Source organism: Alosa alosa, chromosome 23, assembly GCF_017589495.1.
Source record: "Alosa alosa isolate M-15738 ecotype Scorff River chromosome 23, AALO_Geno_1.1, whole genome shotgun sequence".
Lineage (NCBI taxonomy): Eukaryota > Metazoa > Chordata > Actinopteri > Clupeiformes > Clupeidae > Alosa > Alosa alosa.
Window position 1 is genome coordinate 16,553,007 of NC_063211.1, and position 26,200 is coordinate 16,579,206.

Below are 26,200 nucleotides of genomic sequence, written 5' to 3' on the forward strand. Positions count from 1 at the left end.
CTCTATCTTTCTCTCTGTCATTTTCTCTCTGCTTCTTGTCCTCTTTGCCTGTACTCTCTTTAGATCTCTTCTTTTCCATCTTAGCAGATGGTAGCGAAAGTGGTAAGGGGGGTAGCAACTTTAATTGCTTCAACTCAAAATGTTCACTTTTCTGTTGTTATCATACAAGTTCAGGATGTAATTACAGTGCACGTTTACTGTTTCAAAGAGGTTTTGTACAATGGATGTATTACTCTTTTTAATATTGTTCTGTGTCTCTGTGATACAGTGTTGTGTCTTTGATTTTGTATTCTATCAGTTTCTTTGTTTTTCTTTCTCTGTCTCATTTTCTCCATTCCTCTCTCTCTCTCTCCCTCTCTCTTCCTCTCTCTCCCTCTCTCCCTCTCTCTCTTTTTCGCTCTCTCTCTGTTGCTCTAATCCTCTGTACACGTTTCATGAGGCATTCCAACAGCAGCACCTCCATTGATTTACACCTCCCTTCCGTCCCTGTATGCTATTGATTCATATCACCCAGCAGTGTGTGTGTGTGTGTGTGTGTGTGTGTGTGTGTGTGTGTGTGTGTGGCACAGTACATGTGTTTACTTGTCATTGTCTATAGTGTTTTTTGTGTATTTTTGTGAGTTAATGCGTGTGTGTGTGTGTGTGTCTAATTGTTTAAATGTGTGTGTGTTTTGTGACTCTTTGTTATTTATTCAAACAAGCCTGCTGTGTAAGAGCTCCAGGGACCTGCCATTTTAAAAACGGACACAGTGCACTAGCACAAGATGATGTCACTGCTGTCTCTCCACACACACACACACACACACACACACACACACACACACACACACACACACATTTTTGAGAGGTTACAGAAATCTGTTTTATTGACTCCCCGCAGCTGTTACATAGTTTTACAGTTATTAAACTGGCCTAATAGGGCATACAAACCTATTCTAGAGAGAGAGAGAGACACACACACACACACACACACACACACTTGCCATCCCCACGCTTGATATGAGCAAAATAAGTTATCAAACAGGCTCAGTATTACAAATAATCATTTGAATAAATCATAATCATTTTAGCATGAAAAATAAAACAAAAGCAAACTGGGGACAAACAGAGACTAGACGCTGAGATTAGACAAAACTGTCATCTTACCTGAGTGGGTGGGTGTGCCTCCAAGGTAGATCATTCTACATTACACATGGAAAGCTGAGGAAATCACGTCTCAGAGAGGATTATGGGAAACCCTTGGGAGACATTCCCCACACACTGACAGTTAGAATTGACAGAAAACTTGTACTTTTCATGTGAAGTTCTTGAAACTGACTGAATACTCTGTAGGCGGGTGTGTGTGTGTGTCTGTGTGTTTGTGTGTATGTGTGTGTGAGAGTGTCTGTGTGTTTGTGTGTATGTGTGTGTGAGATTGTCTGTGTTTTTTTTTTTTTTGTGTGTGTGTGTGTGTGTGTGTGTGTGTGTGTGTGTGTGTTTGGGGCTCTGTGTGTCTCCAGGTGTAATCTTATTATAATTAAGATAATTATAAATAACATTTATAAATCAAATTGTCATAGACCAAATCAACACCTGTGCATATTTATGAGTATTGTTGTCAATTCACTCCCTGGGGGAGCTAAGAGAATGGAGAACAAATTCAATACACTCCAGAGGACAACGAGGAGAGGGGCGGGGTGGGGTGGGAAGGTCAGAGGAGAGGAGAAGGGAGGAAAGGAGAGCAGAGGAGAGGAGAAGGGAGGAAAGGAGAGCAGAGGAGAGGAGAAGGGAGGAAAGGAGGACAGAGGAAAGAGGAGAAGAGAGGGGAGGACAGCAGAGAGGAGAAAGGAGAGGAGAGGAGAAGGGAGGAAAGGAGGACAGAGGAAAGAGGAGAAGAGAGGGGAGGACAGCAGAGAGGAGGGCAGAGGAGAGGAGAAAGGAGAGGAGAGGAGATACTTAGATGCAAAGGTACTCACAATGTCACTGGCAATCAGTTTGATTCCATCATTTAATAGTCTTGAAGATGCTATGGATAATGTACTAGATTTGAATGGTGTAACCCCTTACCTGTAGCACTCTACTTTATTGATCGGTAATAATAGGGTAGTTTATGGTAACTAGGCAAAAATCATGGTAGCAACACAACAAAGCTCAGAGCAACCCGCATATTAGTTTCTAAGTTGTTTCTAAACAATCCACAATTTGTAGTGATAATAAATTAGTAACAAAATGGTAATGTCTAAGAGTTCACATGGAATTACATTGTGGTATTGGTGAGACCCCTAAATCTCTTCTCTGTTCCTGTAAAGAAAATGCCATGAAAAAAATCCGCTCACGACCATAAAATGCATGGCTTAAATAATAGCTTTACACCTTCTTCTTCATTTCAGGAAATAGGATCTGAATCTGTCTGTAGTTATGAGATGCACATTTAGCAGATGTATTGAGAGAAAGGTTATTGAAGGTTAAGTGTAAAGTAGAGTCAGTGGCTAAGATTGTGTCTGTCTGAGGTTTAGCAGTTAACAGCTGTTTCAAAGGATGAGGCATTTTACATTGGTAATGAACACAAAAGTGGTATCACATGAAGTGTAGATCATTGTTGTGAAGCACTTATTCCAATTGTACTGTCACAAATTGAATCTCACGCATTGAACATGGTTAGTTGCCATGGAAAAGATTAGGAAGAAGCAAAAAGAGAGAGAATGAAAGAGAAATGGAGAGAAAGAGAGTTTATAATTGAGCATTCCGTTCCATAATGACTTTTTAAGTATCAGCAAACAGGATTTTACGTGTTTCTGCGCAAAACAAGCCCATTTTTTTTTTTATTCTTTGTGACAGTCTGATGTTGATTTAATATATTTGATTCTCTGCAAAACACAATTAATTAAACTTTGCTGATTAAACGGACTTGCTGTTTGAATATGGTTCAACAAACAAGCTTGCATAAACAGGCATGGGCTGTGTCGGCATACGCACAGCGTTTCCATATTTGAAATGTTTACCGAAGGAGTCCTTCCCATTCCAGCACACACTAATTATCTGCCTCCAAACCCAAGCCTTTTTCAGACCCATCTTTGCCCCTTTAATTACCTCAGTGAAGATGCTGCACACATACACACACAAGTGGACATCCACTCTCTCTCACACACACACATAGACACACACACAAGTGGTCATCCACTCTCACATAATCACACACAATCACACACACACACACACACATACACACACACACACACACACTGACATATACATCCACAGTGCCCCCCCCACACACACACACACACAGACATGTGCACATCCACCCTCATAGTCACACATATCCACACAAACCAACACACAAACTCTCTCTCACACACACATACACACACACATACACACACACACACACACACACACACACACACACACACACACACACACACACAACAGAGAGAGACACAGCCACATGCACACAGGTCAGAGTTGATTAACCATCATCGTTAATCCCATTTGACCCAGCCACACAGAATCCTGGGTAATAACCCACTGGGGTGAAGAAGCATCATTATCTTTATGATTTTAATGCACATAGTAACTGCACACAGAGTGCCACACAGGTGTCACACACAGACACACACACACACTCACACATGCATAGAAGTACACACATACACATACAAACACACACACACACACACACACACACACACAAACCACTGCACAGAGCTCTCAACTGAGCTCCAGGTTGGTAGCATCTGCTGCAGTAGTTGGCTGAGCTCAGTCACTCCATGAGGCCCTCTCCACGTGCATCTCCAGTATTTAAATGGTAATTGCGTCGCAGCCTCGGGATGGCAGAGATTTCGTTTCTCTTTGATCTGGTCAACAGCAAAGGCGAAGACGAGATTACTGTAACTCCCCATCTCGCCGGTAAAAAACCAGAGAGAGACGAGCGATGTTGATTCGGCCTCCCTCTGATGTGGACGATGTTCTTTTTCATTTTTTTTTGGCATCAGCATGTTGCTGAGTAAGAAAAGGCCCGAGAATTAACGCGCAGGGCGAGCACTTCAAACAGCGCCGTGATTGATTTTTGGGGGGTGATGCTATGCCTGTGTGAGGAGGGGTAAAAAAAATAAATAATAAATCTTTAAATCCCGTTACAATACCCGGAGTGGCTTTTGAAGTTCTAATGAGGATGATCAATCACAGCGTTGGTGGCTATGGCGATGAGCACCTCGGGAGGGGAATCTGGCGGAATTAGGTCTGCTGCAGAACATTTCTGACGTACGCGTGCACACACGCCACACCACGGCACCTGTGATGTGGCCAGGAGGTCACCAGAGAATTAACGCTTAAGTCAAATTATCTGCCTGCTTTAATCCCGTCATAGCCCTGTTGTGTGTACAAATATCACGGCTGTCGGGGGATTCGCCAACGCTCCTGACAAAAAACACACACTCATGCACATTTCTGTCACTCACTCACTTGCGGGTCTCTCGTTTTGTCCAATTGTCTCTGGGACGCTTTTGCGCCCACTTTAGGCGTATTTGTTTCACAATGTGCGTGTAAAATCATTGCGAGGTATATACAAACAGGCCACAATGATGTAAAAGTGCAAACTGCCTGTCGCGGGAGCTGAAAGTGGCAGATTGCGATTGTCATGTCATGCATATGCATTCATGGAAGGATCCAGGGGAAAGTGGCGAGAGTGTAGCGTAAAAAGATGGGAAGGGAAGAGTAAAGAGCGCCTAATTATGTATTCTGCGGTATGTACAAAGCGCACGTCTATTCTGCGCCTAAATACTTCCGCCTTGTAAAAGCAGGTGTTAATCCAAATTGCAGTTCAATGCGTCAATAAGAGAACCTTTCAAAGACAACAGAATCGCTATTTAGAGCACCAGTTTTTGTGGTGAAAGTATTTGTACTACCAAAAGCAACCTCAACTTTCGTTGGCCTTTCCAATGTCTTACTTTCACTTTCACGTCATTCACTTAAACTTTCCTACTTTGTTTTGACCAATCTTCCATAGCCTACGTGCACAAGTAGTTTGAGTAGAACTACTGATCTTCATTATCTCCCTGCTTGTTTACATCTTATCATGTATGGTATTATTTTATGATCTCTAAACGTTTGATTCTTTTTAATGTTGTCATCAGTTAACTTCATTCAACTGCGCTTGTATGTAGGCGCTGCCATTCAGTTGTGGACGTTCATAAATTGCGTTTATGGGCGGAGAAAGGCAGAGAAAGGCGCAGTTTACACTAAGGATTGAACGATTGATAAATACGACGGAAACTTGGGTCTGACAGCGTTCGCAATCTGGGGTGTGTCCATGACGCTGATAACGCTACGTTCGCAAATGTACGTACATCTGGCCCTCTGTGTCAAGTGTGATCAGAATTTCAAGGGGCTTACTTATTAAATGTAGTGTACACACACACAAACACACACACGCACACACTGCACACGCACACACTCACACACACATGCACCCGAGTAAGCAGGTAGTTCCTAGGGGAGGCTTTTGGAAATCTGTCACTGTCTCCTTGCTTTCCCTCCACTACTCCACCCCTGTTTTCTGTGCACAGAACTTGACATGTCACCTGCAAAACACCACTTGGGTAAGCATTTGAGATGACAAATATGAAAAACATCCACAAACAAGCGCTCACACACACACACACACACACACACACACACACACTCACACACATACACATACACACACACACACCTGAGGTTCTAAGATTAGATTCAGAGGATTTTTTTCTCTGTCAGCCTAAGCCTCTGTTTTGTATCTGCATGTGTTGTGAAAACAGGAGGGGAGCAGAGGGAGGGAGACGCTGGTCTCCTGAAGGTCTGGAGAATAATCAGAATATTTTAAACAGCTTTGAGGTTTTTTCAGACAAAACAAAAAGGATCGGATTAATAAAATTATAAGTAACTGCTTGAAAAAATATACAGGATGATATTAATTGAATGGTAATGTAACTGGACAAAAATGGTTTGGATTTGTGTTATTTTTATATTATGCATATTTATACAATATACTTAGGTATCCTAAATGATGATATACTCTGGGGGCACCCTTAAAATCATTCTCCCAGAGTGTAGCACTGTAGCTGCCTGGCAGCTCTAGCTGTTGGCTGCAGCAACTCGAGCTAGATAGAACCGACTGTACTGACAGTACTCAGTGACCTCGAGAAACTGAAAAATCGCCTTTAGGAATTCTCCTTCAAGGACTAAATATGGTTATTATATCTAATAATGGATTTATGCAAGTAGTACTGTAGTACATATGACATCAGTATTTGTTACTTCTTTTGGCAGATTACACTGAAGGACATATCATATGAAGTTGGACCGCCCAAAGTGTGTTCACTGAAGCCATCATTGTGATCGCGGCCCCTGAGACTGAATCAGATATCTGAGACGAAGACACATGGAGGCAGAGTCCTGAGGGTGTGTGTGTTTGGGGGGGGTACCTGTATGTGTGTGTGTGTGTGTCTGTGTGTTTGTGTGTGTGTGTGAGTGTGTTTGTGGAGGGTGGAGTATGTGTGTGTGTGTGTGTTTGCCCCTGTCTCTCTCTCTGCCCTTCTTCTGGCTCAGTGGTCTGGGATAGTTCCGGGCTGATACGCAGCCTGTGCACTGTGGATTGGCTGGCGCCGTGTGGCAGCGTGCTGTTGTTGTGTTATATCAGACGGGCCAGCCAGACGGGCAGCGAGGTGTTGGGAGCGTGTGGAGTTCATTTCCCTCCCTTCCTCTCTACTCCTCACCCACCCACCCACACAGATACCCACCCACCCCCACACACACACACACTCCACACGCACTCCCACACACACACACACACACACACACACACACACACACTGTCTCCTCTCCTGACCTTGGCTCAGCTGCGGTGACCTCATTTCCAATGGCTGCCTTGCTTCCAATCTGCCCATCGGGGTCTGCTGTTGTCTCCAGGCCTGCTCCGACATATAACCAAATGTGTCTGATTTTCTTTTGATTATTTTTCATTATTTAAAGTCGCTGTAAACAATACTCATGTTATTCCTCCTACATAATATAGCAGGCCAAATATTCTGATTGCTATCGCAAAAAGACATATTCAGACAAAACAGTATTAACTTTGGGACTCGTCTGGACTTGGTAATGAGTTAGGAAAACTTCCACACAGCCCAACATCCCTGGCTGTCAATGCATTTGCAAATTCAATACTCAGACAGTAAGGAAGTGGTTGGTGCCTATGGTGGCTAAGACTGAATAAAAGTTATCAAAAGATTCAGCATATTTTTCATGTATTCTTTATAAACAAGTGATTTATGTTTATATAATATAAAATAAATTATATATTTATACATAATACTATTTTTATCAAAGTTGAGGGAAATTTAATCTTCAGTGTTAGGTGCCTGGTTTATGTTTTAACAATCTTAAAGATGAAAAGAAAATATTCCAGATCATTCTTTATTGTTGATTTGCATGGGCAAGCGGTAGCATAGCATAGCATACTCCATTGGAGCCAATGAGTGTGATCAGTGCCTGTTGTTGTAGCACAGTGACGTCTTGGCCATAAATTGCTGATTGCCTAACTTGATTGAGGAAGAGGGACTAATAAATCCTGTGTGACTCATAGTTCCATCTGGCGCCTTGTGTGATAAAAATATTGTCACACATACACACACACACGCACGCACGCACACACACACACACACACACACACAAACACACACACACTGAATGACATACAGTATCTGTGGGCCAGCACTCATATGGACCCCAGGTTGTGATTCTGATAGCACACAGCAGGGCCACAGTATTAAGGTAAGGTAGGTAGGTCAGAGGCTTCTCTGTGTGTGTGTGTGTGTGTGTGTGTGTGTCAAATGTCTGTGTGTGTGTGTGTGTGTGTGCACCCAACTGATTTTACTCAGGCTGCTCCGCTTAGACAAATTGGCCTCTGGGTCTGTGTCTTTGTGTGAGTGTGTGTGTGTGTGTGTGTGTGTGTGTGTGTGTGTGTGTGTGTGTGTGTGTGTGTGTGTGTGTGTGCGTGTGTGTGAGTGAGTATATGTGAGTATGTGTGAACCATGTGTATACAGTATATGTTTATGTATGTGTGTGTGTGTGTGTGTGTGTGTATGTGTGTGTGTGTGTGTGTGTGTGTGTGTGTGTGTGTGTGTGTGTGTGTGTTAGAAGTGGAGGGGAGGTCTGGTCAGGGGCGGGTTATCTGGGCTCCTGGGGCGCCAGAACTGGGTCAGCACTCAGGACGGGCTCCATTAACCAGCAGCACAGGTGGACGCCCCGGCAGGAGAGCCGGCCCAGACTGCCACTCACGGACGAAATCACTCCGACCCGGCCAGACCGCACTGGACCCCAGCTGTGACAGTCAACCGGACCCGCGCCCAAATGCCACTCAGGTGAGTCACTGCACTACGGTGCCGCAGCCTGCCTTCCTCCTGGAGTCCGTCTCTCCCTCTATTCTCTCTCTCTGCCTCTCTCTCTTTCACTCTAACTCTCTTTGTCTTTGTCTCTCTCTCTCTCTCCTTTTCTGCCTATTCCCCTCTTTTTTCAATCATTCTCTCAGACTCCTTCTCTCTCTATCTCACTCTTTGTCTGGCTGTCTCCATATGTCATTTTCTGCCCCCACCCCTCTCTTTCTTTCTGTTGATATCTCTCTGATGTCTCTTGTCTGTCTTTCTCACTCTAACATTGTTTCATCTGTACGTATATAACCCAACACACACACACACACACACACACACAGACACACAGACACACACACACACACACAGACACACAGACACAGACACACACACACACACACACACACACACACACACACACACACACACACACACACATACATATTAGCATATGCATACACAGTTGTTTTCTCTCTCTCTCTCTCATTCCTCTTTCTCTCTTTGCTCTCTCTCCTCATTTTTTTTTTTTTTTTCTACATTTAAGTTCTTTCTTACATGCGCACACACACACACACACACACACACACACACACACACACACACACACACACACGCGATGACACTGATGTAAATAGTTGCTTGTTGCGGTGGAATGTTAATTTTATAAATGGATTTCATGTTCCGTGGGGCACAAAGCGAGCATGCCAGCAAGTCAAACGACAGCACTACAAATGAGATCGTTGGCACATAGTGAAGAGACTATTAATCACTGGTTAGATTGTGCTGACGACAAAAGCATTATTATCCCTCCTACACCATCCCCCTTCACACACACACACACACACACACACACACACACACACCTCCAAACAGGGAGGGTTACAGTCCAAGAGTGATGGAGACTTTAGTGGACACTTGAAAAGTGAATAAAACCAAAGTGACACACACACACACACACACACACACACACACAAGTAAACACATGCAAACAAAACTGCTTGCACAGCACGATGTTCAGGCTCAATCAATCAATCAATTGTTTTCCCCATTAGTGTACAGTGATATTAATGGGAGTGTGTGAGGACTGAGGGATAAACAGGACAGGGGTGAAAACACTAGAGGGGTCATTTGTCAGGCCTGATGGGCGACATTTACCACCCTCCCCCTTGCCATTCCTCTGAGGAAGATTCCGGAAGGATTCTCTTTGAACCTCACACACCTCCATCGCGAGAAGGTCAAGGACTCTGATGAATAGCTGTCGGTTGCCAGAACTCACTCATGTGGTATAAATGTGTCCAAATTTGTGTGTGTGTGTGTGTGTGTGTGTGTGTGTCTGTGTGTGTGTGTGTGTGTGTGTGTGTGTTTCTGTGTGGCAGAGAGAGCATGTGTGCCTGGATCTTAAATAGCATTTTGCAGCAAGCTTATCTGACTGTTAGGGCACAATTAGGATCCAAACACTGAGATGTATTTTCTCCTCCTGCCTGCCACTGTATATGCCCTGTAGGGCTATAGGGAATAGAGAGAGAGAGAGAGAGAGGGGGAGGTTTGTTCAGATTAGTGAGATGTTTCAGGAAATGCATTTGTAATTTGTATGTAGACGGGAGCACAAGCAAACAGCAGACTTTGAAATGTGGCATTTGCACTGCTGTCCCCTGCCCCAGCCGCACATTAGCATTTTGGAAAAGACAAAGACACGCATGCGCGTGTATACACACACACACACACACACACACACACACACACAAAGTATGCAAGCACACACACACTCACACACACACACACACACACACACACAAGCATGCAAGCACACACACACACACACACACACACACACACACAAATGCACGCATGTGCACACACACAAACACACACGCAAGCACACACACACACACTCACGCATGCATGCTCACATACACACACACACAGACACATAAACACATTCTGACAAACATTTACATGTATACTCACATAGGCAAGCAAACATACATTAATACAAACAAGCACACATACACATACACACCACTCAGACACCATCTCACAGGCAGAGATATGAATGTGTATACTGTCACATGAACAGGACTGAAAACCACCATCAAAGCAATATTTAAGATTTCCTCACTCCCTGTAAAGAAAATCCCTGTGTGTGTGTATGCGAGTGTGGTGTGTGTGTGTGTGTGTGTGTGTGTGTGTGTAAAGAGAGTGACAGCTCACACACTATTTTTCACAGCTTTTTTTTTTTGCTGCAGCACAAAAACGCCTGACAACATCTCTGCCCTCTGTCTCATTCTGAGAGCATCTCAAACCTTGACAGGTTTAAGGACATCAGGGGTGAACGCTTACTCTCTCAACATGAAGTACAGCACACTCAGAAAAGACTCCCCTCTCAAATCTCTCTGGAGCGGATGTTCTAAGGCAGCGTAAGCTTTTAACTTCATCAGGTAGACAGCAGCAGCGCTTGTTACTCCCCCTCCCCTCCGACTCTAATTTGCAGCAAGGCAAGGTGTCAATCAATCACAGGTGCAGTTTTCATACAAATATTGATGTAAAAGTTTTATCTTCTTGTTATTATTTAGCAAATCACATCCACAAAGACAACATCATCATGCAGATGCTCAATGCAGTAAAGGGCCTGTTTGCATTAGTTTCAATGAAGACATTTGTTATGCTATGACATATTTACTACTGTAGCAGGCATAAGGAAGTTGATGACCTAAACAAACAAATGTACAGTAAGACATTAAAAGAACTAGTGTTCTGGATATGGGTTCTGTCGTCTCTGAAAGTTTGTCCTGTTGACACATTTAAAGCAGTCTGGATTACTGGATTATCTGCTTTAAAAAGGCTGTGCTTTTTCACCATAAAATAAATGTGGCGTGCGCTGTTTTCATACATATTCTGGAATACCTAATCAACCTCTATTAACGCTTCTCATCAACCTCTATTAACGCTTCTCATCAACCTCTATTAACGTTTTTCCGCGATACTCCCAGTTTTCCTATCATCTTCCCATATATGCATGTGCATGAATTCAACGCTCCTCAATGTTCAGCGCTCCTAGTAGTAGGCAGAATGCAGTTTTGTTCATGTGCGTTCTGTTCGTACACATACAATGCCATGTTATAGGGACAAAATAACGTCTGGAATGGACGCTAATGCTTTACTGTTACAGCTGCCCCTCTGTGTACAACTTATATTAAAATATTATCGGCAGAGTCTGCTTATTTGATATATTACGTTTGTGTACGCACAAGGTAAACTAGTTTGTCTCTCCCTATTACTTGACATAATTCCATCTTAATTTGGTTTTCTTCTCATAACATTGCGATGTGTTAAAAGTTAGTAAAAGATAGCATCTGTCATGTTAGAGAGGTATCATTGGCTGACATTGCTACGATAAAGTGACATCTCGCCTGCTGGTTTACTTTTCCAGTGTTCCCTGTGGCCTGATTCATGTCTGATTAGGGCTGGGATAAACTATTATTTTTTAAACGATTAATCTAGCGATTATTTTTTCGATGCATCGATTAATCTAACAATTCATTTTTTCAGTCCGATTCGATTTCGATTCGATTCGATTATTGATTATCTCCCAATTAATTCACTAATAGAAACTACTGTATATACATGTTTATTTACATATATGAATGAAAAAACATGTATTCTTTAACATTGCAATATATGTTTATTGCTATTAAGATTCCAAAATAAAAGACTATACAAGTGCAAAGTAATGCATTCTTAGTCAGAGGTAGCATTCAATAAAGTTCAGTAGTGTATGTCTAATTGAATGCCTGTCATTTTAAGACGTTCGTGTGGGAATCCTTGCAATTAACATTAACACAGTTAAAAGGCTGCTGATGTGTGGATGCAATTCATAACGTAATTAGCTCAAATAATGGTTCGTAGGCCTACTTCTCCTTTGGACAAGCACTTTTGAGTCTTGGAAATCACATTCAGAGTCAATAAAATGAGCCTGAGTAACGAATACAAGCAGCTGCAAGTAAGCATGCTAAACTTGACATCCAAAAAGTATTCTAACGTTAGCTTTGAAATACTGTTTGATTGCATACTGTAACTTAACTTAGTTTAGTCTCCTCAATGTTGTGATAAGACCTTAGCTTAACTTTTTAATGCTGCAGTTTTGAACAAATTTGCGCAGCATGGTCACGAATGCTAAGCGGATTTAATAGCAATTTAGCCCACTGTGTTCTATGCAGTGCTTCTATGTGGCAAAAACAATCCTTCAACAATCGTGAATAATTTGTTAAATGCACATGCAGAGGAGGAGCAGCGGGTTCGTTACGAGAGAGAGCGGGCGGGGCGAAGAAAGGCTGTCTGAGTAAAAAGTGCAGCTCAATGAAATTATCTTAGTAGGACTATAACATAGAACATCAATGTGTGGTGGCTGGTTTTGATTTTGTGGTGCCCAGCCACAGATTAGTCAACGTATGGAAAACACTGAAGGTGTAAAATTAAAAATATTTAGCAGCACATGTTATGCTTGACGAATCGACGCTCATATTTTGTGTCGACGTCATCGATTGCGTCGACGCGTTGTCCCAGCCCTATGTCTGATACTCTGTTATGTCACACTATGCAGGCATGCTGGTTATAAAAAGTCCTCTATGGTAATTATATAGCCTTTAATTAGACCTATATGGTATTTATAGCCTTTGCCGCTGTGTAAGAAATAAATAAATAGATACATAAAAATCCCAGGAGGATAAAATCATGCATTTAGTTTCTCTCGGATTCTGTCATTGCATGTCATGAGACACCATAGAAATACATAACTGCGTCTGCTTTTAAGAGAAACAAAAGCATTTAGTATTTAAGGGGAAACAAAATAGCCACGCACGTGCTAACTGCATGCAGATAAAAATAAATAATGAATGTGGTTTCAATGAATCATGAGCGTTCTTGTTAGGTATTACATATGTATGATTTAAGTGAAGCATCACTGATGTAGCCAACCAAAGATGTTAGTCAGTGAAGCAAGTGCATAGCCAATTCAATCGCACCCCCATGATCGCTCCTGGTGTGACATTTGATCCAATTAGACTGAAAAATTATATGGGATCTCAGAGACGTTTACAGTGACTACACTTAGTGAAGTTGTAATGCTCGTGAAATTCCAATCGTAAAACTGCGGAAAAGATAGTGACTGCACCTAATGATTTTGGTATATGAACATCACTTTGAAAGATGAGGAAGACATAGTGATACATTACTGAAGCTGTTGAGGAGACTACATGACATTCACTATTTGATACTGTACTTATTTTCATGTTTGACAGTATGAAGACCATTTGAATACATTTCATGGTATCTGTGTGTGTGTGTGTGTGTGTATGTGTGTGTGTTTGTGTGTGTGTTCCTGCCTGTGTGTGTGTGTGTGTGTGTGTGTGTGTGTGTGTGTGTGTGTGTGTGTGTGTTTACTGTTTGCCATCATAAAAAACCTTAGAGACATGACCAGGGCCAGATGAAATTGCTGAGAGCTAGTAGAAAGTGATTGGCAGCAGGGAGTCTCTGAGCGGATTTAACCCGTCACATCTTGAGCTTTGTGGCTGTAGCTCTGGGCCAGGATTGGCTAAGCAAGGGCCTCAGATGGGTAGACAGCTCCGTGATTGGCTGATCTGTTTTTATCTCCATGACACCCAGAGGCGGGGGTCTCTTCTCTAATTGAATCTGAGCAACAGGAAGTTGAATTTCAGTTCAACGCTCAGACAAGAAGAAGGCTTGCATTATCTATACACTTTCTCAACCAATCAGAGCACAGCACAGATGTGCATACATATGTGCATACATGTATGTGCAATAAGGTAGAATTTAGTAAAAGTTATACTAAAAAATATGTCCTTGTAAGAATCCATGGTTCCCTGTTGCTACTGTATGTACTGTACGGTTAACCTGTGCATGATACAAAAGGCAGTGATGTATGGTGTTGGAACAGGGGACAGTGAGGTACTAAATGCATTGTCAATAAGAGTGATAATATATAAATATCTCACACATTGACATACACATTAATATAATAATCTATCAATATTATTTTGAGTGAATGGCATGAACAGTATATTGTATAAGTGTACAGACCCCAGACCCCCTATAGAAAGTTCAGTAAGATTGCTCTAGGCCCCACTGCTAGGAGATGAATGAATGAGCCGTGTGATGTGTTCTTTGACACAGACGTCGCTGTTGTTCCCTCCGGTTCTGTAACATGTTCACCCAGGGAATGAGATTTGGAGTGAGTGAGTGGGGGGTACCTGTGGGTGGATGCTATGAGAGCGGATCCATTATCAATCGGCACAATATTCTCTCCTGTAGGTTCTCTCTCTCTCTCTATCTCTCTATCTCTCTCTCTCTGTCTGACAGAAATGCAGAAAAATGTTTCGCTGAGGGAGAGTGGAAAAGGCCCAGGGGGGTAGGGGGGTTGGTTGGAGCCAGATGGATCTAAAGACGCATCCGTCTCAAGAGGATGTTTTTTCTCTGTGTGTGTGTGTGTGTGTGTGTGTGTGTGTCTATGTATGAACCTATATCTGGCTCAGGAGGAGACATAATGTCCCTGTTGACACTGTGCATGTGTGTGTGTGTATGTGTGTGTGTATGTGTGTACCTTTGCTGCAGTAATATTAATAGTATCAGCATTTCCTGATAACATTACATCCATTTATCTTCATCATTATCTGTAGAAAGAAGCAATATAGCGAAAAAAGTGTGTGTGTGTGTGTGTGTGTGTGTGTGTGTGTGTGTATGAAGGTGGAGGTGGGAACTAAACTGGAATGAACCTGTGTGTGTGTGTGTTTGTGTGCGTGTTTGCATGGGTGCATGTATGTGTATGTGTGTGTGTGTGTGCGTGGTAGCAGGACTGTGGAGGGTCCATTGAAGCAGTGTAATGGCCTGACTGAGGCAGGTGGCCAAATGTGGGCTTGGCCTCAGGATGTTGTGGGGATAGGTGGAGAGGTGCTGGGGGCCTCTGGAGAGAGCAAAAGCTATGAAAATGCCCCGGGCCATCTGGGTGTGACAACACGGAGAGGTGACCAAGGTGAAGGCAATCACTGTGTATGCATGTGTGTGTGTGTCTCACCTACAGTGACTCACAGGTCTTTTACATGCATTTGTGAGTCAGTGCACATGTGTGTGTGTGTGTGTGCGTGTGTGTGTGTGTGTGTGTGTGTGTGTGTGTTTCATGTCTATGTCATTTAGTCAGACTGGTGTATGTGTGTTTGTTCGTGTGTGTGTTTATATGTGTGTGTGTGTGTGTGTGTGTGTGTGTTTGTTTGTTGTGTTTATGTGTTTATGTGTGTGTGTGTGTGTGTGTGTGTGTGTGTGTGTGATCATTTGAGAGTGATCACTTTGAACTGTGGAGACATGGTCATCCATCACCTGGCAGTGCTGGGGGAGGCCATCATTGATTAATGTTTTACATGTGCTCCCCCTAATGTATGCACCTCAGTATTGGCACCCAATCAAATATGCGGGAGATCGGTAAAGCTCTCTCCCGCCGACACAGACGAGACACAGATCCAATCCAAACAGCATTTATGAAGCATGTCCACAGCGGGGTACATTTCTTACACATGTATTCGCATGATGATTACAAACGGCTGTTTAGTAGTTTCCAGCAACGTATTCGCGAAAGTCTTTGACATTACAACTACAACGGAAACAGACTGTTCACCAGTGTTTAAGTCTTGAGCTTTCCTGTGAACTTACATTGAAAAAGGACATTTATAATGCAGATAGTGATGGACTCTGAAAAGGTTCCATCCCTAATTTTGCCCAAATCCGGTCTTATTGTTCTACCAGGACCGGGTCAGGTCCATGATGGTCCCCTCGGTTTTGAGTGCACTCAAGGTCATCATTATTAATGTAGGTTGTGAAAGATGTTCTCCCAGCGGTCTGTCTGGGACTGAATCCTGCGTAACGTTCTCTGTGATCCTGATCTGAACTTGCACATAGTCTGGTCTAAGTTCTCTTGTGTACGAAACTTAGACAATGCCCATTTTTCCATTAGGAAATGATGAAAGCTATCCAGGAAGGTTGTTTGAGTTCAGCCTTTAAGAGTTGAATGAAAAAATCAGTGGGAAATTGTCTTCCTTATCCCTTTTCCCTACATCAAAAATACATCTGTCCAAACATCAACCTTAGATAGATGTATCCAAATTTACCAAAAGTTTGATTTGTTGGGACACAAACGGATTGGCAGATTAAGATATGGTAGTGTGGGCTTTGTGTTGGACTGAGCTTAATGTTACTCATGACTTCAGACATCAGAGCCTCCTGAGCCCCTCCTGAGCCTCTCTCTCTCTCTCTCTCTCTCTCTCTTTCTCTCTCACAGAAACACACACATACATACTCTGTCTGAGCCTCCTTTCCCTCCCTCAAAGCAATGAACGTCAGGCAGGCAGGCCCATCTGACACCAAGCACGCAGCACGCAGACAGCGCTCTCCCCAGCACAAGCACTCCTCCTCCTTCAACTGCACAAACCCATTGCAGACATCAAATGTAATAAAGACGGGGGTTTATACAATTCGGAGATAAGGACTTTATGTAATGCGGGGCTTTTAAGTATGCCCATGGGCGCTAAAAGAAGTGTTTCAGAAGTGACGCAGAGAGATAGATCGAGTGAGAGAGAAAGAGGAAAGAGAGAGAGAAGAGAGAGAGAGAGAGAGAGACAGAGAGTCATCAGGGGAGCAGGGATAGGGTTTGTCCTCGTAATGAAATTAAATTTGGGGAGTGTAAATGAGCGGGGTTGCGTTTTGCACGGCGTGCGTTGGCTGGCTCCGTGGCACATGTCCTGGGGCAGCGTTGGATTCTAATGGAGAGAGATGAGCCCCTGCGCGAACAAAGCTCTCCATTAAACTTTTATTAGAGATGAGCTCGTGCTCTCAGTCAATGCAGAGAGAGAGACACACACACACACACTTCAGCACCCAGTGGAGCGTGCGTCATGTACTGTATACTTATGCACGGCTATACACACACACACACACACACACACAACAAACACACAAACACACACACACAAGGACAAATGCACACCGTCACACATACGGACATTCAAGCACACATTCACTCACATACTCAAGTACTCATTCAAGTACTTTTACACATGCATTCACACACTCCACACCACACGCTATAACACACATGCCCCCCACACACACACACACAGCACATACAGTACTACAACACACATGCTCACATACACTTACACAGTCTAATAGCTCACACATACATGTATGTGGTCTCACATTATCATGTGCTTGTCCCACGAGTACAATTACACGTCTTTAAAAAGTCCTCTATTTAAACAGTCAATCTCTCAACAAACACACACATACACATACACACACACATACACATGCACAAGCACACACACACACAAGCACATACATGGCCATGAACTTGCTCTTCCCCACTCAATAAAGAAAAGGCCTTTCTAAGCACAGTACAGTCTCTTTCTCTACATCTCTACCGTAGCACAGCTCGCAATTCAGCTGGACAATAGACTGAAGGCTGGACGTCCTTCACCAGTCTGCCCAGCAGATAGTGAACAGGATCATTCTGATCATGCACAAATAAATCCCCCCTCATACTCAGGTGTCCGGAGGGGAGATGGAAGACTAACGCAAGGAGAGACACAGAGCAAATCTGTCCCTGAAAAGATGATGGGGTGGTGGGGAGGGACTCTGAACTGGATGTCGGTGAAACGCCGGACCGACACTGAGCGATGCTCAGAGGAGCAAATCCAAGAAAGTTTTAATCCGGCGAGAATGAAACCCCATCACCATGACATATGCTGGAGGGGGATACAGGGGAGGGATGAGTATCCCCTCAGAGACTACTAATGCCAGACTAAATAAGGATACACACCCACACACACACACACACACACACGCAGATGCATATGCACCCACGCATGCAGATGCATATGCATGCACACACACACACACACACACACACACACACACACACACACACACACACACACACACATAGACACACACACACACACAAACACACAGATTCTGTGCATCAAAAATATATAGGCAGAGTGTAGCGTATGTATGGTGAGAGAAAAACAAGACTTATACATTTATACATATACAAGGCAGAGGCACACAGCATGAAAAACATTGCTACAATATGTTTCCCTACAGCTCACTTACACACACGCACACACGCACGCACACACTCACACACAAGGATATTTAAGGACAAGGATATGTAGACACCGACGAACAGAAGACAAACAGGTATCACACATACACACACATGCACACGCACACACGGATACAAGTCTCAACATTTATTGTACACACACATATTCGCCTATAGGGTAAACTACATGATTAAAATGAGTACAACATGTTACCCTACAGTTAATCCTACAGCACTCGCACAAACACACAAACACATGCACAGACACACACACACACACACACATACATACCCGAACACACACACATGGCAGGTAGACACGCCATGGGGGCTTTGCAGGGTCTTTCAGGTAGAGGCTCATGAGTTAAGCACAGTTGCACACTATAGGGCCCTGATTCCAGGAAGTCAAACAGCCCTGCTCATTAATGGATTTAGAGCAAAATCACCACTGCTGTGTCAGAATGCCTCACATCAACATGAGAGAGCTTTAACATCCAAAGGGAGACAGAAGGGGGGATAGAGAGAAAAAGAAAGAGAGAATGCTTAACATCAACAGAGAGGGGGTAGAAAGAGAGAGGGGGCAGATAGAGAGGGAGAAGGGCTGTGAAAGGAAGAGAAAAAGTGAATGCTTTATACCAATGCTTTATATCGGCAGTCAGAGATAGAGAGATAAATAATGTTTTAAATCAAAAGAGAGTTGAGAGCATCAAAAGAAAGAACAGGAAAGGAAGAGAGAAACAGAGAAAGAGAGGGAGGTAGAAAAAGAGAGGGGGAGAAAGAAAAGGAGAGAGGGAGAGAGAGGAAGAGAGGGAGAGAGGGAGACAGAGAGAGAAGGGGGGTTGTCTTTAATTCATTATTGTCTTTAATTCACTATTCTATACGATCATCTACCCCCACAGTTATATTTAAAGCCAGTGTAATGCTAATTGTTTAATTATCAAATCATTTATGAAAAATGGTGACCACTTTTATGGATCAGCACCAGCATAGCACTCAACCTCCAGTGTGGTGACGTTATTATAAATTCATCCCAGCACCATGACAAATGGTGTTAGCCATCATATGGTGATATATTTGCTTCACACACATCCAGTTAATTCTGAGCAACAAATAATGCCAACTGTAAGACTGGGAAAATAAAGAGTGGAGAGAGATATGGACTGAGTTGGGGAGGTGAGGGTTGGAGGTGGTTGGGGGGAGGAAGGTTGTTAGATTCTGGGGTGGATCAGGCTCTCTTAGAGGAAGATTTGGGAGAAGTTGCGGTTGGACCCCCAGTTCACCTCCAAGAAGTTTTTTTTGGAAGTCGGAAATAAGTGGAGGGGGATTGTGAGAGGAGACTGGGAGAGATGGTGACGCATACCTCTAATGCAGTTACCATGTCTCATGTCCATCTCCTGAATTTTTCATCTGTTCTGCAGCCAAAATAAATTTCAGAGGAGACCAGAGGGGTTCAGCCGAAGCAGGATGGGAGGGGGGGTTGGCAGGGGGTAAGGGAGGTGAGAGGAGAGAGATAGAGGGTCTGTCCTGCCTGGACAGTTAGAATACATAAATCCACATCTTCTGTTCTAAGGCAGGGAGATGCAACTACCACAATTAGCATAATTGCATTGCATGTAAATGCAATGGACTATTATCACTGTTCTTCTTAATATTATTCTTTTTCCGACCGAATTTGACGTTTAAAGGCTCTAAAACCACTGAACCGTTTGACGTCATTCAAACACTCCTACAAAGGTATTGTAACGGAGATTTGTCCTATGTCTTTTCATATTTGTGAACTTTATACTTTTTGAGATATTTACGATAAAAGAGCAAGAAATTCTCATAGAGTTAACATTGACCGCCGTGGCGGCAACTTAATTGCATTATGACGTGACTGCAGCTGAAAGCAATAAACAGCTGAACGCGATCTACCACTGGAGCTGTGCTCGTAAAACTCTCCTTCAGAGGCACATTTCTCTAATTACAGACAAGGTAAGTGTTCCGGTTTTTGGTATTTGAGTCATTTATGTCGTCAAACGTTATGTAACGTTAACGTTATAGGCCTATATGTATGAAATGATGGGTCACGAATAGCAAAACTAACGTTGTAACGTTAGGTAACGTTTTAGTGAAATAGTTAACGTTAGCACCTTGCTACGTTGATATTTATTATGTAAGGAAACTAGAGATGCGCGGTTCGCGGTTTCAGCTGCGGACTCCGCGGTTAAACCGCGGATCGGGCGGATGACGTGAAGAAATATAATATTTTAATTAAATTCGGGCGGGTGGCGGTTGAACCAATCAAATGCATCACCCATATACATTAAAACAACCAGCGGATGGCGGGTGGGTGCGGTTTTGAAAATTGGTCAAAAAACGTTGGTGCGGATGGATGGCGGATGGATGATTAAGTTTTGCTATGCGGTTACGGTTGAAATAATAGCCCATCCGCACATCTCTAAAGGAAACTCACTGTTAATCAACGTTAATATGTCGTCAACTTTATATTGACCGGTTAGCTATCAATCAAACATAACGCATAGGCACGTTACATTTGTTCATTAGGCCTAGGCTACTAACCAGCAGCGTTTTAACTAGAATGTTAAGGTAAACCAGAGAAGTAGGCCTATCGCTCTGGTTCTATTCAACATCAGGTCACTTTCCACAGGTGTATAGAATCAAGCACCTAGAATAGATTATTAATGCAGACTGGTGCTTGATTATACTGGGGACCTGATGAAACCCATCATGGGTTTCATTCATGGCATAAATAACGTTAGGGCCTACTCCTTGTTGATGGTCATAACGTTATAGCTTCTACCGTTCATATTTTAGTTAAAGCTAACAAATATGCTCCTGTTTTTATTTTACCAAATTTGTAATGTTGTACACCGCTTGTTTGTGTATCAAATAGGCCAGGCTACGGTTTCATTCTACGCTGTTGATTCTCCTGTGGAAAGGGACCTTATGAAAGCCATGAATAGGCTAGGCTACTGAAATGGACCATACGACTAAAGTCTTGTTAAAAGACACTACAGAAGTTGAGCTATAATGTTTGTGTTGTCAACATAGGCTACAATAGTATGTTTACTTGGCCTACTAATTTCTGCATTGTTCTGGTCTATAAATTTAAGTGTAGCCTGGCACTTGAATCAAGCTTTCCAGTTGTAGTACATCGTAATCTGTAGGAAAAAATGTGGCTGACAGACCTAGCAAGCTGTTCAAGTTATAGCAGTTGGTTGTCATAATACTTAGTATCAGAATGATCCGTCCTTACTCATGATTATCAACAGCAACAACAAACCCATTGCCTGCAAAGTTTTCTAAGCTGTTTACGTTTTATATTTTTAAAAATATGATTACCTATCAACTATCCTTAAACCTAAAACAATAAAACACAGAATTCTGCTTTGTTTGCAATTTAACATTATAGGCTAGTATTTAACTACCAGTAGCTTGATGGTGCAACTATTGTATTATACTCTACCTTTTTTTTGTTATTGTCCTAGAATTGTTGAGAGAATTGTTTAATAAGCTTAAACTGTTTACCATGTTAGTCGTTAGGTTAAAATGTGTCAGCCTAATGTAATGTAACTTCACTTAAATAAATGAGTTGTATTGAACAATTGTACAATTGCAGACGTTCCTTGTATTGTTCTGGTATAACTGTTAAACTTGTTTGCTTTTGTCTTTTAGGTTCCAGACCAGACCAGTGGTGATGACCGTGTATGACATTACGTGTGTGCCTGTCTGTGTACACACCTGTCAACCAATCTTTGACAATGTTGCTAGCAACATACCTACTAACATACATTCTTACAAACATGTGACCATATCTCAACATATCTGTGCACATACCATTTAACCATACTGAGACTTATCCGAGATCTACACTAAGACATTCTGAGAACTATATTGTTGTGTGAGGACTATACTAACTAAATGGAACTTGTATACTCGTGAATCATATTTGTTAACCATTCACACGTTTGAATCACACCTGTGCTGTAACATCTGTGAAACTTAGCTGTGTTAGACCTCTGTTTTTAGACCTGAGCTGTGTGAAAATGTAAGATTCTAACCTAAGTTCTGTCTAAAACTGATCATCTGATGGGCTGAATCTTATTCTTCAGTCTATTACCACCAAATGTGACCTATTACTATTAACTGAGACCTCTAGCTCTTGCTGCCAGTTCAGAATTACCACTGATAAATAGATCTGTCTTAGGATAATACGATTGGCATTATCAAGTTCTGTAAGAATGGAAGTTCAGTAGATATCTGGTTTCTCCCTAATCATTATTGGGTAACTTTAAAATTGGTTTCAACAACTGTGATTTTTTTTTTGTTTTACTTCAAGCTGACATTGGTTGATAAGTGTTCATACTGCTGTATTCTGCTGTATTAAAACAAAGAATGTCGATCAATATTGAATTAATAATTTATTTTTACTGTTGTAGCCTATACTCTAAGCTAACATCTAACCAAGTAAGTGGTTTTCAAGAATACTGTAAGTCTATGTAATCTGAATAATTATACTGTAAGTAATATAATGTTATAAACAGCAGCTTTTTTGCATTTACATGCAATGGTAATTCCCTGGAATTACATTTTCTAGTTATTACTATTATCCTATTATATAACTATATAACCTTTTTGATTTGATAACAGAAAAACTGTATAATTCATTCAAGTAATTATTTTTTTTATAAAATGAAAATAATATACATCCATAACAAATAAAAGGAGTTGCAAATATGTTGTTTTGGGTATTGCAAGGGTGCCCAATTGCATAGGTGACATAGACAGACACCTGAGTGGCACCACAGAAAGGTTTTCGTTTTCAGAAGTGCTCTCTCTCTACTGAAGACTACAGACCAGAAACATTGTGTGCTAAATAGCTCCATGTGGCTACCGATGGCACATCAAAAAGCATTTACCATCATATCACATGCCAATGTCATTATGTCATTGTGATATAATGGTCGGGGTTAGGGTTAGGGTTAGGGGGGGGGGGTAATGCAGGGTTTGCCTTAGGCTCCAACATAGTTAGGGCCAGCAGCTCTCAACAAAAGCACTGATGTGCCTCAAGGCAGCTCCTGTGTTTGTAGATCCACTGAGTCAGTGCGGAAAGAATAAAATGAAGAGACGGAGGATTTGTGTTTGTTTTCACCCGCTGTGTGGTTTAGGTGATGCATCCTAAAATGAGCACTTAGTATTCCCCCCTGGGCTCAGCTGACAGCGACGTGCCTCCAAGCTAACCAAAATAAGAAAAGGCTGACGTCAACAACCCCTTTCATGAAAAGTGATGAGAATGTTCTTCTACTGTCTAATTCTCTCTTGGACTTCACCGAGTCAACAAGTGAGTCAAGCTCACGAGGCTCCCAGCGAGAGGAAATGGACACCAGAAAGCCTGAAGTGCCTCTACTGACATCACGTCGCGACCGTTACGATGAGGATCACCTTGGCAACAGCTACATTTGTGCCCTTACAAGAATGAAAGTGGGAGACATTGTGCAAAAAAAAAAAAAAAAAATCTATTACTCATTTCCAACCACAAGAGCTTCACCAGAGGACTACCAGTACTTCAGCCAAGGGCACAGCTCCATTTGTGGCAATTCCAGCAAATTTTTTATGATCGGCAAAAACACGCCAATCAAAGAGGATAGGTAAACACCATACACTGTGCTTTTGCCACCCTCACACACATACACACATTGTCCCCGCAGTCTCTCTCACACTCTCTTGGTGACTCACCACGTTGAAGTCCTTGGCTGTGCAGTTCTGTCCACTGAAGTTGCAGCTCTTGAGCATGTGCTCCAGTTGGTGGCCGGTCCGGTTGAAGATGTCCAGCATGTCCGGTGCCGGGTACTCCAGGTCTCCGGGCCGGTGCCCGGCACGGTTCTTGGGCGGCAGGCCTGTGAGGTTGGCCAGGTGGTAGATGTCGGCGTCGGTGAGCGCCGAGAAACGGAAACGGTTGACGTTGCAGAGCGTGACGGCGGGGAAGAGCATGTCGCGCCCGCCGGCCTCCTCGCCCATGGCCGCCACGTGCGGGTGCTCCAGGTACGCCACGGCGCTTTTGGCCGCCTGGTACAGAAAGAGGGCCAGCGATGCCACGAAGGCCAGCGCCCACACCACCTGGCGCACACCGAGCCGTCCCGACACAAACACGTGGTCGATGCCGTGGAGCGAGGACGCGCCGGCGAAGGTTGGGAGGCTCGCCACGGCGGCCGAGCGGGCGCAGGTCTCCTTGGTGGGCACGGGCACGCCTCCGCCTGGCACAGTCATGGGCACGGGCACTCTCTGGGCCATGACGTCCCCCTCGGTGAACTTGATCTTGCAGACGAACTCTATGGGCATCTGGGCAGCCAGGGTGGCATCTGCGGGGAGGTTGGCAGACACCCCTGGCAGCACGCTCTCTCCTGCCGGCCGCTCCGTGGTGACTGATTTGTCCTTCCTATCGCAGCACGGAGTCTACTCCTCAAATCTGCCCTTCACTGAGCTGACAGTCAAAACAGTCTCTCTCCCTCTGTCTCTCTGTTTGATTTGGCTGCCTGTAGTCTTGCACCTGGATTCCTACTCCCCTTCCGTCTCCTCCAAATGCTGCTCTGATCATGAACTGATTCAAGCTGATCCTTTGTCATCTATACTTTGGCTGATCTCCACTGCTGTTCTTTATCCACCTGATCTTCCTCCTTTTTTGGTACTGATCCTCTCTCACTGAACCTCAGTGGTTCCCCCTAATTTTCTATTTTTTCCTGCTTTAATATCTCAAGTTTCTTCTTCCTTTCACTACACTTTTTTACTCTCCTTGGACTCTTCACTTACCCTCTTGTTCTTCTTTGTCTCTGCTGTTTTGCCGTCTCTGTTCTCCCCTCCTCCTTTTTTTCCCTGCCGTGCTCTGTTCTTCTGCGCGCACGTTTGCTCCAGAGAGAGAGAGAGAGAGAGAGAGAGAGAGGTAGATAGATAGATAGAAAGATAGAGAGAGAGAGAGAGGTAGATAGATAGATAGAAAGAGAGAGAGAGAGGAGGCGCAGGTGCACTGCCTCCCTTGCTAGCTTCTCGTTCGCAGGCAACTTCCAGCAAAGAGAGGAAGAGGCAGAGAGGAGCGCAGGGAGTCTCTCGGCAGCTGCTCCTCCCTACTCAGTCCAGTCCTCCAGGTGTCTAGGTCCCTCTGTGTGCCGCCAAAGTCCCAGTCCCGCCCGAGCAACGAATGTAGCAGAAAGAGACCGAGAGAGAGAGAGTGTGAGAGAAAGAGAGAGAGAAGGAGAGAGATAGAGAGGGGGAAAGAAAGAGTGGAGGAAGTGTTCGACGACTCCTCACTTTGACACGCTCTCGATACTGCGCTGCCCGAGGTCCTTGACGATGTTGCGCCGGAGCTGTTTTGCGTGGGGGGCGAGGGGTGGGGGGGGGGGGGGGGGGTGTTGGTGGTGGAGGAGTCTGGCGTGCAGAATCAACAAGCCTCTTCCCCCAAGCTGTCACTCTCGCTCTTTGTCTGATTGTGTGTTGTGGGGGGAGCCGAGGTGCGAGAGAGAGAGAGAGCGAAGCAAAACTCCGAGCCGCGGAAGGAGACGCGCGGAGCAACACCAGACGCCCCTCACTCTGCTCCTCTGTTCTCTCTCCCTCTGCGTTTCTGCACTGGGGAGCGCGTGAGTGTGTGGAGAGA

General features: G+C 43.6%; 1 protein-coding gene across 2 annotated transcripts in view; it reads right to left on the reverse strand.

Annotated features, from left to right (window-relative positions):
• The window catches only part of LOC125288500 (acid-sensing ion channel 4-A-like), a 59,444-nt gene extending 33,960 nt beyond the window's left edge, over positions 1-25,484 (reverse strand). For both annotated transcript variants that reach the window (XM_048234911.1, XM_048234910.1), the window contains exon 1: positions 24,292-25,484. In XM_048234911.1, coding sequence (XP_048090868.1) covers positions 24,292-24,894 — 603 coding nt within the window. In that variant the 5' untranslated portion in view covers positions 24,895-25,484. The remainder of the gene's footprint in view (positions 1-24,291) is intronic.
• Positions 25,485-26,200: the final 716 nt, after the last annotated feature.